The 1094-nt window shown below is 45.5% G+C and overlaps 1 protein-coding gene across 1 annotated transcript in view; it reads left to right on the top strand.

Moving 5' to 3' along the window:
- The window catches only part of LOC109522811 (fibroblast growth factor 4-like), a 10894-nt gene that overhangs the window by 1598 nt on the left and 8202 nt on the right, over window positions 1–1094 (top strand). The window contains exon 2 of the mRNA XM_019881618.1: window positions 430–533. Within this exon, the coding sequence (XP_019737177.1) occupies window positions 430–533 (104 nt within the window). The remainder of the gene's footprint in view (window positions 1–429; window positions 534–1094) is intronic.

Below are 1094 nucleotides of genomic sequence, written 5' to 3'. Positions count from 1 at the left end.
GAGGAATTTGGGGTACTTTTTTAAATTTCAGAAGTGGCGGCCCGGTGGTCCAGTGGTTCGCGCGTCGACCTCACAGTGCAGAGTTACCGGGTTCAACTCCAGCTCCGGCCTCCCTGTGGGGAGTTTGCACGTTCTCCCCGGGCCTGCGTGGGTTTTCTCCGCGTACTCTGGTTTCCTCCCACATTCCAAAAACCTACACGTCAGGCTGATTGAACACTCAAAATTGTCACTAGGTGTGAGTGTGAGCGCGGATGGTTGTTCGTCTCTGTGTGCCCTGCGATTGGCTGGCAACCAGTTCAGGGTGTCCCCCGCCTAATGCCCAAAGACAGCTGGGATAGGCTCCAGCACCCCCCGTGACCCTTGTGAGGATCAAGCGGATCAGAAAATGAATGGATGTTCCAATAATGTTGCTAATCATTTTTCATTCAGGCCTTCTGGAAATTTCTCCTGTGGAGAGAGGAGTGGTGACTTTGTTTGGAGTTATAAGTCATCTCTTCATTGCCATGACTGAGAAAGGGAAACTGTATGGCTCGGTAAGAAATGCATAATTCTCATTCAATTACCGTATTTTATGACGAGGGTGTTTTCTTTCACACCAGCATACCTGAAAATTTTGTGGCTGAAAATAGAGTAACCTTTAAGCCTGCTGGAAGCAGGTCAAAGTTTTGGCGCTGGCATTGTAATGTGATTTTGTTGAATTTTTGTTTGAGGTTCGGGCTGATTCAGATTGTCAGCTCTTCAGATATGTGGTGGATGTCATCGTATTTTATTCAAATATATGACAACAGCATCTATTAAAGCCTCTGAATAATTTTAGAAATCAGTTAATTGAACACAATATTTTTATTGATATTAAAGTTTTAAAACCCCTGGTCACTGTGTGTGTATTTATATATATATATACAGTAAAAAAAAAAAAAATCCTCGTCTCCCCCCTCGGGTGGTGTCCATCCCCCATTCATCTCGGGTCCTCTACCAGAGGCCAGGAAGCTTGAGGGTTCTGCGCAGTATCCTTGCTGTTCCCAGCACTGCACATTTCTGGACTGAGATGTCCGATGTTGTTCCCGGGATCTGTTGCAACCACTCATCTAGTT

The sequence above is a fragment of the Hippocampus comes genome, unplaced genomic scaffold, assembly GCF_001891065.2.
Source record: "Hippocampus comes isolate QL1 unplaced genomic scaffold, H_comes_QL1_v1.1 scaffold270, whole genome shotgun sequence".
In the NCBI taxonomy this organism is placed as follows: Eukaryota; Metazoa; Chordata; class Actinopteri; order Syngnathiformes; family Syngnathidae; genus Hippocampus; species Hippocampus comes.
This window is presented reverse-complemented; position numbering and strand designations above follow the sequence as displayed.